At 52.3% G+C, this 14853-nt stretch overlaps 2 protein-coding genes across 2 annotated transcripts in view; one reads left to right on the top strand and one right to left on the bottom strand.

Moving 5' to 3' along the window:
• Window positions 1–14853, top strand: part of LOC135826967 (uncharacterized) — an 86903-nt gene that overhangs the window by 24168 nt on the left and 47882 nt on the right. The gene's annotated exons all lie outside the window — the stretch shown is intronic.
• Window positions 5721–7166, bottom strand: LOC135827029 (uncharacterized). The gene has a single exon (XM_065339550.1). It carries the CDS (start codon window positions 7164–7166, stop codon window positions 5721–5723), a length of 1446 nt encoding a protein of 481 aa, XP_065195622.1.

Below are 14853 nucleotides of genomic sequence, written 5' to 3'. Positions count from 1 at the left end.
GCTCATGCAAACACTAGATGCTTAAGCTTGGTGGATAACAGTGTTCATTCAAGCTGTGCAGCAATGCGGTAGCGCGCGATGTATGCTGCTTGTCGACGAGTCTCGGAGCCGATTCGTGCTGCGGCTTTGTTGGTTGACTTCAGACCACCCTGTGGTTAGACTGGTGGCGGGTTGTCTTGAGTTGGTGTCACCTCTAGTGGGTAACACATGACTACCGGCCTGGTGAGGGTTCTTTCGTTTGGGAGGCGAAGCTTTACAGACCGAATGCATCCATCTGCACTGGCAATCAATTGTGTCACGGTTCCCAGTTTCCACGTTGCTCTTTTCTTCTTTTCATCCTTGATGGTGACGACTTCTCCAGGTGTTGGCTGTCTTGGTAACGCATTCCTTGTCCGGTGGTGTTGGCGTGATCGCTCTCTCAGGTACGTCAGGTACTCTGATTCCCATATCTGCCAGAACTAGTCAAGCAGGGCTTCCTGCTGTCGTAGCTGGCTTTCAAGATGCGCTGACGTCGACAGTGGTCAGGGATCCTCTTGATCTGGATCAGCTGTTGGCATTGTAGAAGGAGCTTTTACATTCAGGAAATGAGCTGGTGTGATGATAGTGCCGAAAATCTTCTTCTCCTGCAACATACGTCAGTGGTCGGCTGTTGATGGTGGCTTCTATCTCAGTCCGAAGGGTGATGAGTTTCGGCTTGGTGAGAAGCTGGCGCCCAATGGTCTTCCTCAAGCTCCTCTTGACCCGACCAACCATTCCTTCATAGATACCTCCCATCCACGGCGCATACTCAGTTGTGAACTTCCATTGCACATTGTGGTGCTGGCTAAATGCTGCAGCTTGCTGGTCACGGACAATTTTAGCCCAGCGGTTGTTGAGGATGGTGCTGGCAACCTTGAACTGAGGGGCGTTGTCACTCAGGATCTTCGTGGGGCATCCTCTGCGGCTGATGAATCGCCTCAGGCAGTCGAGGAACGTATCAGTGGTCATGTCATCCATCCACTCCAGGTGAATAGTTCTGGTTGAAAGGCATGTAAAGAGGCACACCCACAGCTTGTTGGGCTGGCTGCCTTCTGTTGAGAACAAGAGGGGTCCCAAGATGTACAAGCCTGTGAACTGAAATGACTCAGAGCGCTGCACTCGTTCCTTCGGTGGTTGTGGCATAGCTGGTTTCGAGAAGCTGGGACCTTTGTGCCGGTGACATGTGACACAAGACCTCAGTGCCGATTTCGTGGGGGCTCGGCCTTGGGGAGTCCACATGGTTGTTGTGAGTTGGGCCAGAGTCTGTGCTGTTCCAGGATGATGGGACTGCTGATGAATGTGCTCAATTATGAGTTTGCTCAGATTTGAGCGACAATGTAGCAGTGGAGCAGGTGTGTTGTCCAGCGGGTCATGTCTGCTATGGCAGATGAGAAGACCGTCAGCTGCTACTGCAATGCCTAGCTGTCGCACAATCGGCATTGGCGCCTCCCGCTGAACAGCTTGAAAGACGTCGTAGGAGTAGCGATGCTGCTCATGGCGCAACAGCAGGTTCAGAATTGCCAAACCTTTTTGGCAATGAATTTGAGCACTAAGGATGTGACCCTCAGTGCTTTGTTGAATGTTGAGCTGCGGTCTAAAATGAAGCCAAGGACTGTCGGTATGACCCGGTAGTAGGTACTGCGTTGACCGTAGCGAACGAGTGGGTTGCCGACGTCTGTGCTGATTCCGGAGCTGCATCCTCGGAGGTCACTGGAGACGAGGCATCAGGCCTTTGCGGCTCTGCAGTATCGTCCATTGTGTATGTGGGCCAGTGCTTGTCAGGCAGTAGGAGCCAGTCTGGACCATGTCACCATAGGCTGTTGTTGTTCGGGTCGGCTGTGGTGAGTCCACGAGTGGCGAGGTCGGCAGGGTTGTCCTCCGAGGTGACATACCGGAACTGCTGATCAGGGATTTCTTTGATTTGCTTGACATAGTTCTCCACAAAGCGTTGCTGTGGCCTCGAAGACGTGATCCATGCCAAGACGCATTTGGCATCTAACCAAAGGGTAGTTCGGGTGGTGGCGATTTGCATTTCGTTCTTGACAAATTTGGCAGTCTTTGCTCCAATGACAGCGCCCATCAGTTCCAGCCGTGGGATGGTCATGTTGGTGTCCGTGGACTTGGATTTCGGAGCCAGGCGGTAGCGATTTTTTTTTTTTTACTAGAGCAACTTAAACCCATGTGTGAGCCATGAATAAGGGGAGTGGTGGCATGGTCTGGGATACTCTGCCGACCTTGGGTCTCGGGTTCATCACAACCAGGTGCGCCAATAGCAGAGAGAGAAAGAGAGGGAGAGAGAGAGAGAGACGTAGACAGAGAGAGATAGAAATAGAGATAGAGATAGAGGTAGAGATAGAGATAGAGATAGATAGAGAAAGAGAGAGAGAGAGAGAGAGAGAGAGAGAGATAGAGAGGAGAGAGAGATAGGAGAGAGAGAGAGAGAGTGAGAGAGAGAGGAGAGAGAGAGAGAAAGAGAGATAGAGAGAGAGAGAGCGGGGAGGGTTGGGGAGCAAGAGAACGAAATAAGAGAACTAAATTAAGTATATTAAAAAAATGATAGAGAGAGAGAGAGAAAGAGAGGGAGGGAGAGAGAGCGAGCGGGGAGGGTTGGGGGCAAGAGAGGGGGAGAGAACTAAATAAAGTATAATTATATAATGCGTAAGGGGTGCACATTCAGATCCAGAGAAAAGAGTAAGCAGGGCACGATGCGTATGGCAATATGCAGCAGTGTGTGGGCAGATGTGCATACATCTTACAAGGTGTCATTGGCCCAGTGCCATTGCTGGGCACGGAGGTGCGGAAGACAGACATTTTGAAACTTTGCAGCCGTTTCCGGTCAGGTGGCTGGCTGAGGACGGCGGGTGGCAGGGCATTCCATACAGGGACAGCACAGGCGGGGAAAGCTCTACTGCAACTTTCCCGCCTATTGACAGGTAGCCCTGTCTCAAGCTGGTAGTTATGCATGTCGAGACGGACGAGAGAGAGACGAGTGGGTTGAACATGGGCTGGTCGGGGGGCTTGAGAGGGAGGCAAGAGCTGACGAAGTGGGCTGGTAGGATTTGAGCACAGTAGCTTGTAAATGTAGGTACACGCAGCTACCATGCGCCGGATAGACAGGCTTTGCAGCATTGCGCCGGGGCCAATCAAGTGGAGGGCTGAGCGTTGCGTCTGGTCAAGTCGCTGCAAGTGACAATCTGCTGCGCCCTTCAAGACTAATGGGCAGTACTCCATTACTGGGCGTACAAACCCACGGTACACTGTAGCTCGGCTGCGAGAATCCAGGAGCGGCGAGGCCTTCCGCAGGAGCCCGAGACGCTGGCGTGCTCTGATGGCGATGGTACGGAGGTAGTTGCGGTGGGAAAGTTGGCTGTACAAGGTTACCCCAAGAAGCTTGAGGTTACTCTCTCCATTCAGGGGGACACCCGCAAACTGTACTGCTGGGAAGTCCCAGGCGGGGCGGTGATGGTCAATAGTCATGGCCTGGGACTTGGCTGGCTCGAACGCAATTCTCCAGCTGGTGCCCCAATTCACGGCTGTGATGCGGTGTGGGCTGGACGACTGCCCACCAACGACAACACTCAGGCGCCTGTCCAGCAGGTAGTCCCCCAACCATGCAAGGAGCATGCCAGATACACCGTACTGCTGGGCTTTGTGGATCACACCTGGGTGGGAGACTCAATCAAACGCTCCAGCAATATCCACAGCAACAACCCGCACAGCTCCGCCCCCTGCAGCCACGGTACTCCAACGATGGTGTAGTATGGTAAGGAGGTCCTGCAATCCCAGGCCAGAGCGGAAGCCGTACTGGTTAGCAGTGAGGATGTGCTGGCGCTCAAGGAATCCCATAAGGCCACGATTGATGATAGCTTCCATGACCTTTGACAGAATTGGTAGCAGGGATATGGGTCGGTAGTTCTTTGTTGCGGACTTCGAACCCTTCTTGTGCACAGGTACAACTGAGGCAAGCTTCCACAGTGACGGTTGCCGGCCTTGGCGGGATGCCTTGCTGAAGAGCTGGGCCACAGGCCTGCACAGTTCCTCACAGCACTGCTTCAACACTCGTCCTGGTACACGATCCGAGCCAGTGGCTTTGGACGGGACAATCCTCCTCAGTTCACGGCATACCGTTCGTGGCCTAAAGTGGATGGTACTCAGACAAGCATCAGATCGCGGGCGTACATACGGGAGGTTGCTGGCATCAAGGTCATCACCAAGGCTGCATTTCGCTGAAAAGTAGCGGGCAAAGCTCTCTGCTTTGTCCTTACAGGTGGTTAGCTCCTCGCCGTTTTCCTCCTTGAGGGTAGGGATATCATGGCTACGCCCACACCCACCGGCACGCTTGACAGTGGACCACCATTCAGGACTGGATAAACCACCCGCTGCGAGCCTTCGACGGATGGATGCTGCATGGGTATCTTCAGCTCTCTGAAGGCATGCTGAGGCAGTGGCTGTGGCTTGGGTATAAGCCAGTTGGGCTGGTTGACCATTGTGCATGGAGCGTACATAGACGGCTGCAGCATAAGCGTACTGAGATGCGTCAGCAAACACGTGTAGTTCTAACGTCTGGGACTTTGTGATTGGGCCGATGAAGCGTGGGATACACAGAGTGCTCAGGTGTTGTAGCATTGATTGTAGGTTTGACCATTCAGGAAGCAGCTCAGTGTGGAGGGGTGCGTCCCAGGCATATCCACTATCCCATAGGCGTCGTAGGAACTGCTTGCCCTGTAGAGTTGTTGGCGAGCACAGGCCGAGAGGGTTGTAGACGCTGGTCACTCGGTGCAAAACCGTGCGCTTGGTAGGTTCACTGATACTCTGAGCTGGGGAGTTGATGGACAGGACATCCTGTGCAGAGTCCCATTTCAAGCCAAGAATACTTGCTGGTGTGCTCCGAAGTTGGTCCTTGTCTGGAATCTGTTCCATGACCGATTGGGAGTTGGATTGCCAGTCATGTAGGTTCATGCTGCACTGTTGGAAGGTAGACTCGGCCTCTTTGTAGAAGGCAAATGCGTCATCTGCAGAATCAACGGTAGTTGTCAGGTTGTCAACATACAGGCCATCCTGAATTTTCTGGGCTGTTGGTGTGTCGACATTGGCCAGGCGGTGGCGGATAGTTTCTGCCAGCAGAAACGGACTGGAGACAATGCCGAAAGGCACTCGTTGGAAGCGGTACGTGACAAGGTTGTTCTCGATCACATCTGGCTTGGACATGTCCTTGTACCACAGGAAACGAGTGACATCGCGCTCTGTTTGTTGTAGGTTAATCTGCAGAAACGCTTTCTCCACATCGGCCGACAAAACGACGGGTTTGAGGCAAAGCCGGAGCAAGACACCACCCAAGTCAGGCAACAGGCAATCCTTTACGGGCCTTGGATGAAGCATGGTATACTAGCCGTACCTTTGTGGATTTGGCGGCAGTGAGGACAGGATTGTGTGGTAGGTAGTGCACCTTGCCTTCAGGCTGTAGTGGTGAGAGTTCGATAATGTCCCGTTCCAGTTGTTGTTGGATGACTTTGTTGTACCGTTGCAGTAGCGGTGGGTCTTTGGACAGGCGTTTCGCCAAGGTTGTCATCCGGCCCCGTGCGAGGCCAAAGTTGTCGGGCAACGTATCCTTTGTGAGTTCTGATTTCCAAGGCCATTTGACTGCATAGCGCCCCTGGTCGAACACTGTTGTGTGTTGGAAGTGGTCCAGCGCTACATCATCATCATTTGTGAAGGGAGAATCCCACATGCCGATATTCTCGAGTAGCCAGAAGTCCTTGAGACTTTTGACAGTTGGTCGTCGTGACATAGTTCGATGCCGGAATCTGGCTGCAGACCGCACTGAGGACAGTTGTTGGTCGAGGAGAGGGTTGAACGGACTCGGTGAGATGGCTGGTAGTGAGGAGATAGCCGAAGCAAGATGGGATCAGGTTCAGTCCAGATGGCAACACGGCTTTGTTCTGGGATGAGTGAACAAAGTCCCAGAAGTAGTCTGCTCCAATAAGACTGTCAATGGAAACCTGTGTATCTTCCGTTGGTACTACGTCGGCCAAGGACCCAGATGACAGTAGTTGCAGGAAAGATATGTCAGCCGATGGAATCGCATTGCGGACAAATGGGTCAGTGACCTTGGGTAGAGTGTGAAGAGACATCTTCACCTGTTGGTTGTTAGCAATGGCAATGCTTGCAGAAACAACTTCTGTCGGTACATCCGTGGGCTTGTTTGCAGCGACAGTTGACAGCCGCATGACTTTGCCATGTTCCACAGGCATGTTGAGAGACTGTGCCACACTCCGTCTGATGAAGGACCGTTGACTACCACTATCGAGAAGGACACGTACTGTTGCAACCCCATTGGGTCCGCTCACCGCTGTAGTAGCAGTTTGCAGTAGAGCATTCTTGCCGGAGATGTTGCAGTGGAGTGAGCCGCTGTCCGACTGCGGCTGATGAAGTTGAGTAGCACTTGCCATATGGGTGGCGACATTTGTTGCCGTGCTGTAGGATTGGTAAGGACGATTCTCGGTCATTGTGCCAAACTTAGTAGGGCACAGAGAGCGGTTGTGGCCAAGCCTACCACAGTGGACACACTTGCGGTCTTTCGTGCGTAGACAGTTGTTGGCTGCGTGCCCTACGCGGAGGCAACGGAAGCATCTCTTCTCTTCAGCCAGGCGGGCCTTTCTGCTGTCCATTGTTGTATGGCGATCACATTCATCATTCCAGTGTGGCCCTCTGCAATAGCTGCAGGACAGAGGCTTACTAGCACGTTGTGGTAGGCTTTGATGTGCTGCAAGGACCTGGAGTGAGCTGGCTGATGGTCTAGCGTGTTGTCTGGGGTGGTGTGATGATGGCTGGTTGTGTCGATGTTCGTGCTGGAAGTCAGCCATTTTGCGGGCTGTAGCATGAACATCGAGATACTTCTTCATAGCAGCACGTAGGTCACTGGTTGACCAGGGTTCACAGGGTTTGTTACGTTGTTCTGCGAGGTTAGTTAGAAATCCCACCGGAAACCTCGCCATCAATTGTTGGACGAGCATCCGCTGAGCATTTACTGTTTCTCCTTGTGCCTCTAGCTGACGAAGCAGTTGTTCCATGTAGTCAATGGTGGCTTTGAGTTCTTCAAACTTGTTCATGGGAACTGCGATGCTCATCAGCTGAGAATACAACTTCATGACTATGAGGTCCTGGCGACCGAATTTCTCCTTCAGAACAGAAATAGCAACAGGGTAGTTTGTTGACGTAATTGGTATACCGTCTACGGCTCTCGCAGCCTCACCCTCGAGAATGATTTTCAAATAGGTGAATTTCGCCACGTCCGGTACCTTGGCGTTGTCATGGACAGTGGATTAAAAGGCTTGCCAGACCTCCGCCCGTTTGAAGATATCACTGTGGAAGTGTTGGAGTTGGAGGGCTGGCAATTTCACGAGGACGTTGTTTTGTGAATTTACTCCTGTGGCAGCTGTGGCTGCTTGTGCGGCGGCGGCGGCCACAGCAGTAATAAAGTCTGCTTGCCTGATTGCTGGTGTCGGTGTATCAGGCGGTGTGGTGGATAACACAGGACTTGCTCCTGGTGTGGTTACGGTTGTGGTGATGGGTACATCTGTGGGTGTTGTCGATTTACTGGTGAAACTGGCAGACAATGGGTGACCAGGTGATGACGTAGGGCTGCTGCCACGCCCACTTGTTTCCTCTGTAGCTGGAGTAGAATTCGCTTGACGATCCGCTGCTACAGTAATTTCTTGTGGGGATTTTTCCAGGGCCTATGATGCCCTGCTGCTCTAACAGACCCACAGCATTGGTAATGGAGCGGCACTCCTGATCGAAATTCTCCTCCCATAGATCAGATGTCCACTGGACGGTCACCTCGTAAGACTGGGTCTCGCGAAGAGCTAGGATCTTGAGCTCCTGCAGATGCCGGTAACGGAGCGGCGCTGTTAGCAGACCCGTAGAAAGGGATGTCAAGCGCCCCAACCGACAGGCTAACGTGCGAACAGTCACCCGTGGCTGCAGCAGAAGCTTGGTGCACTCCTGGCGAAGCTTCCGGATCTTCTTCGGAGGCACACGCATCTCCATGGCACGAAAACCCAAGAATGAGATGCTCTGGGCAGGAGTCAACACCAACTTCTTGAAGTTGATGAGAAATCCTAGTTGATGTAACAACTGAATTGCCCGGCGCAAGTGCTCCAGTGCTTCCGCCGCCGCCGATGCCATAATTGTAACAGTCCAACTAACTTTGGTCGAGGAGAGGGTTGAACGGACTCGGTGAGATGGCTGGTAGTGAGGAGATAGCCGAAGCAAGATGGGATCAGGTTCAGTCCAGATGGCAACACGGCTTTGTTCTGGGATGAGTGAACAAAGTCCCAGAAGTAGTCTGCTCCAATAAGAATGTCAATGGAAACCTGTGTATCTTCCGTTGGTACTACGTCGGCCAAGGACCCAGATGACAGTAGTTGCAGGAAAGATATGTCAGCCGATGGAATCGCATTGCGGACAAATGGGTCAGTGACCTTGGGTAGAGTGTGAAGAGACATCTTCACCTGTTGGTTGTTAGCAATGGCAATGCTTGCAGAAACAACTTCTGTCGGTACATCCGTGGGCTTGTTTGCAGCGACAGTTGACAGCCGCATGACTTTGCCATGTTCCACAGGCATGTTGAGAGACTGTGCCACACTCCGTCTGATGAAGGACCGTTGACTACCACTATCGAGAAGGACACGTACTGATGCCGGTAACGGAGCGGCGCTGTTAGCAGACCCGTAGAAAGGGATGTCAAGCGCCCCAACCGACAGGCTAACGTGCGAACAGTCACCCGTGGCTGCAGCAGAAGCTTGGTGCACTCCTGGCGAAGCTTCCGGATCTTCTTCGGAGGCACACGCATCTCCATGGCACGAAAACCCAAGAATGAGATGCTCTGGGCAGGAGTCAACACCAACTTCTTGAAGTTGATGAGAAATCCTAGTTGATGTAACAACTGAATTGCCCGGCGCAAGTGCTCCAGTGCTTCCGCCGCCGCCGATGCCATAATTGTAACAGTCCAACTAACTTCAGTAGTCATTCTTGGAATAAGCAATGATCCTTGCCATAATGCAATCTTATATACATGAACAAGCAATGATGGACATAACACCTAACAGCAGCAGCGTGATAATAGCAGGTGATAAGTGTATCCTATTCCTAGTGTTAGTAGTAACAGTGAATCTGTTACACCATTCCCCCCTCTCAACTGTCAGAACAGTACCAATTCGAAGGAACAGTTATGGTAACTAATGATCATGCATGGATATGTGGAATGCATGGTAGCCGAAAACAACACTGATGAACTCAAGATCCAGTGCATGTCCTCTGCAAATAACGCCTGGCTGGCAGGGAAGCACTATCCTAATCATGCAGAATGCTACATTTCTATTGCAATACGTAGAAACTAGCAATGCAACTGTGGCTGCCAATTAAATAGCAATTTATGAAAAACGGTCCAGGTAGGTTTTCAGCGGAATAATAGCGTTTCCTGCTTCATCCATCAAGTATTCCTCCGGCTCCCAGGTGGCATCTCGGTAGCCCTTCCATTTCACTAGGTACTGCGTGCGCCGTCCTCTCTTCTTGTGCGACAACACCTTTTCGACAATGTACCGCGTATGGCCATCCGCATCGGTTAGGGGTGGAGGTGCCGGCTGAGTACGGCCCGGTATCTCATTGCCATGGTAGAGGGGACGGTTTCAAATAGGACACCGGTTGCAAACCGGAACGGACTCAATATTCACTTTCTCTCTTGGTATTCTGATTAGAAAACATATGTCACAGTGAGACTACGATGTGTTATACTCCGAGCCAAAATTTCATGGCTCTGCGATGACCAGAAGCGCCATATCAAGCAGGTGAGTTTTTGACGTGTTGCTTCGCACTGCGACTTGAGTTTTACGACTTTCGAAAAATCAACTTCTTGTCGCAGGTAAACAGCGGCTCGCCTCTCGCCAGTAAAGCACCACATACCAATCAAAACTAATGGAAGCACACACAAGGCGTATTGTTACTCTGTACTGGCCGTCGTGGAGCGATAGCAATTACCTAATTTCAGCCCCAGAGTGAATTTGACGTGCACTCTAAAACGTGTCCGGTTTGGAGCCACCTCTGATTTGAACTTTTTTGAAGCGAAAAATTGGGCAACTTGGAGGCAATGGGTCAACACAAAGGAGTGGCTCAGTTCGATTGACTCTGGCCCCAGAGCAAACTTCAACATGCCAGTTTCCTTCCACAAACATATTTCGAGTGAAAAATCAACGCTGATGATCGGTTTGGGTCTATACAAATTTGGCTGTCAAAACGTCCCGGTATCGAGCCGTCCCCTCTACAGCTTGAGGGCAGCAATATTGAACACTGGATGGGCCCGAATGATTCTTGGAAGAGCTAATCTGTACGCATTCGGGGCCACTTTCTTCTGCACCTTGAACGGCCCATACCACTTGAGCCTTAATTTGTGTGAAGGCCTGTCTCGTTCCTCGGGCGTCAGCAGGAAGTCCCTGAAGACCAACACCTCATCCCCCTCCTTCAGGGCGTCCTCCACCCGTCCTCGATCCGCATACAATGATTGCCGGGCCTGCGCCGCCACAATGGCATCCTGTGCCTCACGTTGTGCCTCTACGCGGCCATCCAGCCATGACAGCGGACCATTCGTGTCCATGCCAGCTCCAGCTTTCTGCTTCGTCAATAACCTCGAGGGAGTAACTGGATGGCATCCATGGTTGAGGAAAAATGGCGTGTTACCTGTTGACGCTTGATCGGCATTGTTGATCGCAAACTCACATAGCGATAGGAGTTCATCCCAATTGTTTTGCCTATGGTTGACGAAAGCTCTTAGCGTATCCTCAATGACACGGTTCACACGCTCAGTCATGCCATCGGTCTGCGGGTGGTTGGCCGTGCTCATTTTTAGCTCCACGCCAAGAATACTGAAAACCTCCTTGAAGAACGCCGACGTGAATCGCGTATCTCGACCAGAAACTGTCTTACGTGCGTGACCGTCGTCGGGACAGGCCAGTTATGCACGGCCTTGATCTTCTCTGGATCTGGAGAAATGCATTGGCCGTCTATCCGGAGCCCAAGAAACAGAACGTCTGTCCGGCCGAATTCACATTTAGACGGTTTGCAATATAGCTCATTGCTCCTGAGGGCGTTTAAGATGGTTCTGACATGATCGAGGTGCTCCTCCCATGATTTGCTGAATATGAGGATATCGTCTAGAAACACCACAACGAATTTACGCAGGTATGGCTGGAGGACACTGTTCATCAAGGTTTGGAATGTTGCCGGGGCATTTGTTAGGCCGAAACCCATCACTGTGAACTGAAAGTGACCGAATGGGGTATTTATTGCTGTCTTCGGAATATCTGTTTCTTCTATTCGAATCTGATTGTAACCGGACCTCAGATCTAGCTTGGTGAAATACGCACTGCCTTGGACGGTATCAAAGAGGTCGTCAATATTCGGTAGGCATGCCTTGTTCTTAATGGTTATGCGGTTTAGCTCACGCCAGTCGCATACCATTCGAAGTGTTCCATCCGCTTTCTTTACGAAGAACACAGGGGCTCCGTATGGGGATTTGCTGGGCTGGATGAATCCTCTACGGAGCAGCTCGGTGAGCTGAGCTTGAAGCTCATCCATCTCTGGTTTTGGTAAACGATATGCTGCACGAGATGGCGGTTTAGCTCCTTCTTCCGTTTTTATCTCGTGATCTGCGCCTCTTCTGGGTGGCAGCTTGTTTGGAAGCTCATCGAGAAAGACGTCCCCGAACTCCTTCAGCAGGTCCTTGAAATCCTTCTGATCCTCCCTACCCGGACTATCCACCGTCTGTGGCTCGTCCGGATCTGCTGTCACATACGCTAGGATTCCTTCTGCGCCACCTCTCATTGCATGCCTAGCCTGCTTCCCTGAGATGAGGAACGTCTCGATCGGTGGGTTGGATTTGTCCGTGCCATCACTTTCACTCGGTTGACAGATGATGGATCCACCCTCCAGCTTGATTTCATTGGTACGAAAATTGATCTGTGGGTTTGTCCGGGTCAGCCATGGTTTGCCGAGGATGACGTCATACCGCGTCATAGGGAATACTAGGAACTGTTGGTGCTCGCTAAAGTCGCCGACTACGGTCTTCAAGCTGTCCGTTTTCGTAATAGGCTGTGAGCGGACCGATCCATCAGCAAGTGTGACGTTCAGGACGTCGCTACCGGTTGTTGTGGAGATGTTGTGCTTCTTGACAAGGTCAGTTGAAATGAAGTCGTGGGTTGACCCAGAATCCAGTAGCATGGTAACGCGACGTCCATTTATCTTGCCCTGGACGCGCATTAGGTCGTGTTCGTTGTCGGCGGAAATGCTCCCTGTGCTGGCGGTTACTTCATTAGGCCGGCCAACAGTATCAGGTGACGAATGCTTGACAGGCGAGGCTTCAATTTCGGTCTCCTCGAGGCGTGGTTCCTCATTTGCTAAGGGGCTGAATTTGTTCTGAACTTTGATTCGTGACCTATTCCTGGGTGCTCTCGTGTTCGCCAGTAGTCGCACTCCCTTCCTTACTGGCGTCCATCGTTTAAAGAAGGCTTGCTTGTGGCGTTCCTCCCTCCTTCTGGACAGAATCTGGCAATATGGCCGGGTTTCCTGCAGGTGAAAAACAGCCTTGAACGACCCTCTGCTCCCTGGTTTCTCTCCCACCGGATGGTGTTGGTTGGCTTGACCAGGGTCCGGGCTGGCGCCTCTGATGCCCTGGTGCGCGCACTGCCTTGGCGTAGCTTGCTTGGGCTAGCCGCATCGACTGGTCTGCTGAGACCGCAGCTCGTATGGCTTGGGCCAAATGTTGCGGATGCTCCCTAAGTACCTCACCGCTTAGGCCCTGAGCCAGCCCACGCGTGAACAAGATAGCTCTGGAGTGGTCATCAAGCTCGGGAACTTGTAAGCTAAGCCGCGAAAATTTGTTGATGTATTCGTCAAGTGTCTCATCTTGGTGAAGAGCAAATAAGTCGATGCGCGCCTGTTCCCTGTCATAAACCGGGCCGTACACTTCTCCCAGCTTGCTCTTCAGGTCTGGCCAGTCGGAAAACAGCGTGTTTGCCTCCTCAGAGGCGATAAACCAAAGACGAGCGTTGCGCTCCAGAAAACTCGCCGCGTAGCTCAAGCGCTCCTCCGCGTTGTCCAGCTGCAGGGACTTCATGGCGAGTTCGATGGCGAAGGCCCACTCCTTGAACTCTCGTGTATCTCCACGAAACACAGGCGGAGACTTAACATGGCGCATGCGTGGCCTCTCTCCGCTGGGAGCTTGAGCACGTCTTGGCGTTTGATCTGATCCATCGCACTGACCGAGTGCGATAAGGTGATTCAGACGCTTCTGAATCTCGAATATACCGTAGGCGACTAATGCGGCCACTGCGCATAGCCCGAACATGACGAAAAGAAAAACCATCCTCTTGCTACCAGTGTAACAGTCCAACTAACTTCAGTAGTCATTCTTGGAATAAGCAATGATCCTTGCCATAATGCATTCTGATATACATGAACAAGCAATGATGGACATAACACCTAACAGCAGCAGCGTGATAATAGCAGGTGATAAGTGTATCCTATTCCTAGTGTTAGTAGTAACAGTGAATCTGTTACAATAATCAGCAGGTCCTTCAGATGGATAATCAGGCGCACACCTTGGCTGCGCAGAATTGACGTCGGAACCTTCATGAGCTTGGTGAACACCCTTGGCGCGCTGCTCAGGCCGAAAGGCAAGCACTGAAATTGGAACAGCTGACCTGACCATGGAAATCAGAGCAGTCTCTTGAAATCGTGGTGGATTGGCACCACGAAATAAGCATCCTTCAGATCCAGTTTGACCAGCCAGTCGTTGGGCTGAAGGAGATCGGGCAGGAGCTTCAATCCTTCCATCTTGTAGTGCTCGTAGCGAACGAACCCGTTCAACGCCTTCAAATTCTCCACGGGGCGTTCCTTGCCGGATGCTTTCTTTGGAATGGTGAAAATCTGGCTGACGAATTGATGAGGACGCTCCTGCACTCGAGTAACGGCCCCTTTCAGCACCAATCCGTCCACTTTGAGCCGCACAGCAAGCGCTCTGTCCTCCTCCAGAGATAATTCTCTGGGCTCCGTGCTTTGTGCGGGATCGGCCACGAGATCCAGCTTCAGGCCCCGCACCGCATCCAAGACCCACGGGTCTGACGTGATTGCCGACCAGGCTTGCACAAAATGCCTCAAACGCCCAGCGACCGGAATTTGGGGGAGCGGGGGCACGAGCGGAGCGCGTGCCAGCTCGTTGTGGGGTGGAGTTGGATGGCCGCAAAGATGTAGGTTGAGCTGGGAGCGCGAACCATCCACCGGCAGGGTCATCAATGACCCTGACCGCGCCCCCGAAAGGGCTGATTGCCTCCACGCCCTTTTTGAACCGGCAGTGGCGGAAGAATGACCCTCTTGCCTATGATTGTCATGGCGGGGAAATGAACGGTGGCCCCACGACGCCCACCAGCGCTTGCTGGGTAATAAGTATGGCCCCTGAAGTTGGAAGGCCGACTATCCTTGTAAGCGTCAATTCCTTGAGTCCGCTTCTTGTATTGGCTGGTAAAGTCCTCGCCGAACAGCAAGTTCCCAGACGGGGCCATTTCCCGGAGGAGGCTGGATGAGCACTTGTTCGAGAGCTGCCCCGTCAGTCTTTGCAGCCGCATGACCGAGATGCTATTAGCATTATCACCCACAAAAGACACTGCGACCTGCAGGAGCTGCGTGATCTCCTTGGCTGGTCGCCCAGCATCCACTGCGGCCCAAGATGCCGAAACGGGCACAAACGCAGCACACACCCGAGCTTGGACTGCCGCCATGGCTATA

Source organism: Sycon ciliatum, chromosome 11 (genome assembly GCF_964019385.1).
Source record: "Sycon ciliatum chromosome 11, ocSycCili1.1, whole genome shotgun sequence".
Classification (NCBI taxonomy): domain Eukaryota; kingdom Metazoa; phylum Porifera; class Calcarea; order Leucosolenida; family Sycettidae; genus Sycon; species Sycon ciliatum.
Note: the sequence above shows the minus strand (reverse complement) of the source record. Positions and strands in the feature narration are given on the sequence as shown.

Coding starts and splice junctions, on each gene's coding strand:
- LOC135827029 (XM_065339550.1), bottom strand. CDS start 7,166: ATGAAGTTGTATTCTCAGCTGATGAGCATCGCAGTTCCCATGAACAAG.